General features: G+C 32.2%; 1 protein-coding gene across 1 annotated transcript; it reads right to left on the bottom strand.

Annotated features, from left to right (window-relative positions):
* Positions 1–1,043: 1,043 nt before the first annotated feature.
* Positions 1,044–1,640, bottom strand: LOC118753193 (the record flags this gene model as incomplete). Its single annotated transcript, XM_036488065.1, is given in 2 exon segments — positions 1,044–1,381; positions 1,440–1,640. Coding segments are annotated over 2 exon segments (288 nt in total), but the record flags the coding sequence as incomplete, so codon positions are not given.
* Between the last annotated feature and the right edge of the window lie 1,153 nt (positions 1,641–2,793).

The following is a 2,793-nucleotide window of genomic DNA, read 5'->3' as shown; positions in this document are numbered from 1 at the left end:
TGGCTTATTAACATTTTATTTTTAATAATTTTAATGAGCTTTGTACCACGATTGTTTATTAGGAAAAATTGAAAAAGCAGCAAAGTCTAAGCGGTACAAGTTATAGCAGCTATTTCGGAGATCACCACATCTCTGCATCAGACTTCTTTTTTCTAGACTTAATAAGCCACAATAACATTGACAAATACATAGTTTAGGAAGAGCCTGCCTGAAACTATGCAAAAAAGCAAATAATCAAATGGATGTATAGAATTGACAACAACAACCACGCTGTCAAGTTTAAATAGCGGCAGATCAGCTGCACTTGATAGTAGTTGGTTGAATAAGGAAAATGAATTAGCAACAAGAGTTTACGGGATGTACATAGCTCAGTGGTTAACGCTTCTGACTTTGAACATCGATTACGCAGGTTCGATCCCTGCTGAAGTCTAGAAAAAAAAAGTCTGATGAAGAGATGTGGTGATCTCCGAAATAGCTGCTATAACTTCTACCGCTTAGACTTTGTTGCTTTTTCAATTTTTCCTAATAAATAATCGTGGTACAAAGCTCATTAAAAATATTGAAAATAAAATGTTAATAAGCCACAATAACATTGACAAATTAAAGTTTAAATATTTTTGAAGTTGAAGATAAATTTTTTAAACGGAATATCTTTGATACAAATTAATATTAATTTCTATGAAGTACATCATCAGTTGGTAGCTTTTTATGATCAATATTCTAAGTTGCTTTGAGGACAAAACAATTCAAACTTATTTTTAAGACTTTCGCAACCCTCCAATTTGAATAAATTTCATCTTTAAACATATGATTTTGATTTTGGCTTAACCTTCTTCTCTATCAGCCTTGACTCAAAACTATAAAACTGTTAAACACAAATTTGGAAATTTGACAAGGTGTTCATAACCGTCATACCGTTATACAATTTTATTAGAATCATATATGTAAGTCCACAACATTTTGTGAACTAACTAAGTTGGGTGTAATCAGTTATTACGTTGTTTTAAAAACCTCTTTCACACGTTCTTTTAATTAAATACATATTTCTTTTAAAATGAATTTATTTACATGAGCTGCACTTCTGGAAATTTTTCCCTCGCGATCGACTGACTACTAATAATGAACAACGATGTAATTAATATTTACAGACATACGTCAAGCCTTTTTCGACTCGTGCTTGAATAATATATTAGTTATAATCACTAATAAATAATTTCTTTCGTACGTTATATTGAGTAATTGATAGTACTAATTAAAACCGACCATCCGTATCTTTGTAATTTAATATTTTTTGCTATGCCAACATTTTCACAAAGAGTAAACCTAAAATGACATTAAGAAAAAGTACAAGCAGCACCAACTGTTGACGAGAAAACCAATCCTGTAAAAAACGTATTTAAGTTATTGTTTTCTCATATTGGTACATGTGATGTGGTTACCTTAACTTGTGGACTAAAAATATACAATAAAGGATTAGCTTTAAGCCTTTCATTAACTTGTATTTGACGACGCACAGCTTCCCGCCTCGCCGAACCCAATGCAGAGACTTCCTCACGACTCATAACTTCTATAGATCGTGGAAGATCTTGAAAATCTGGAAGCGACTTTTTACGCTGAAGAGTTACATTGACAGTATTGCTCTGAAAAAGATTTTAATCTAATTAGATTATAACATAAGAAAAATAAACGGAGTGTGCTCATATGGCAATATTGAGAAATTATATTAGCTATTTATACTATATACATCTTATAAATAAGTAGGCAAACATGTTTTCTTTACACCCCTTTTACAACTAACCTATACTTCCAAGGCAGGGGTTCTTAAATTTTTAAGATAATGGAACCCTTACTAAACACTTTTCATTTTATGGAACACCACATCAAATTACTAAAAATCAATATGAAGAAAAACTTTTACTAGAAATAGTATACATACTTAAAATTTTAATGTGAAGAATGAAATTCGTTCACTGCCATTATTTATTGTATAAAATAATGTCTTAAAGCTGTATGCGCATTTCTTGGTTAGCATCTAATTTCGACCTGATTTTGTTTTTTGTATAAGTGTAAGCTGAAACCCCTGTTGACAAAGTACGTTGTTACAGAAGGAGGCAAAGTTAAGATTACCTTTTTATACCATGTCCCCACCGGAGCTTAGCCACGCTGTTGAGTTGGTTATCCCGATAACCCATTTGATTTAGCGTGGTTTCGCCATATAAAAATAATAGCACTTAACCATTTCACTGAGATGGTAGAAGCCCATGCATACACTTTTACTTCTAAGTTCATGTATCTAACAAGTTCATGTAATTTTTCCCCTAAATAGGCAGTACAGCTACTTGAGGCTTTCACTAGATTATACTAAAATTTAATGCCTATAAAACTGCGTACTCAAAATACTAATTAATTTGAAAAATTAAATATTTAAAACTTGCAAACAGTCAAAATGTTCTGAAACGCATCATTAAGCAAATGTTTTTCGACTAACTGGAAAAAAAAATACGTTCGGAAATGCATCAACAGAAAAATGTTTTCGATAACGGAATGACAAAAAAAATCATCAAGTACACCCTGGGAATTTGCAACCATTTGCAAGCGTTTCCTTCCGAACCTATGTCAAAAACATGTGTTATTCCCACCGTCTGCGGGTCATTAGCGTTCAAATTGGAAAAATGCATTCACTACCAGTGTTCGGATTCCACTCCGATAAGAGAGATTTACTCCGCTTTTTGAAATTTTTTAAATATACTCCTGCTTGTTTTTGTTTGTTTACTCGAAACCACGTCGAAAGTC

This window comes from Rhagoletis pomonella, unplaced genomic scaffold, assembly GCF_013731165.1.
Source record: "Rhagoletis pomonella isolate Grant_MI unplaced genomic scaffold, Rhpom_1.0 Rhpom_scaffold_02180, whole genome shotgun sequence".
Taxonomy (NCBI): domain Eukaryota; kingdom Metazoa; phylum Arthropoda; class Insecta; order Diptera; family Tephritidae; genus Rhagoletis; species Rhagoletis pomonella.
This window is presented reverse-complemented; position numbering and strand designations above follow the sequence as displayed.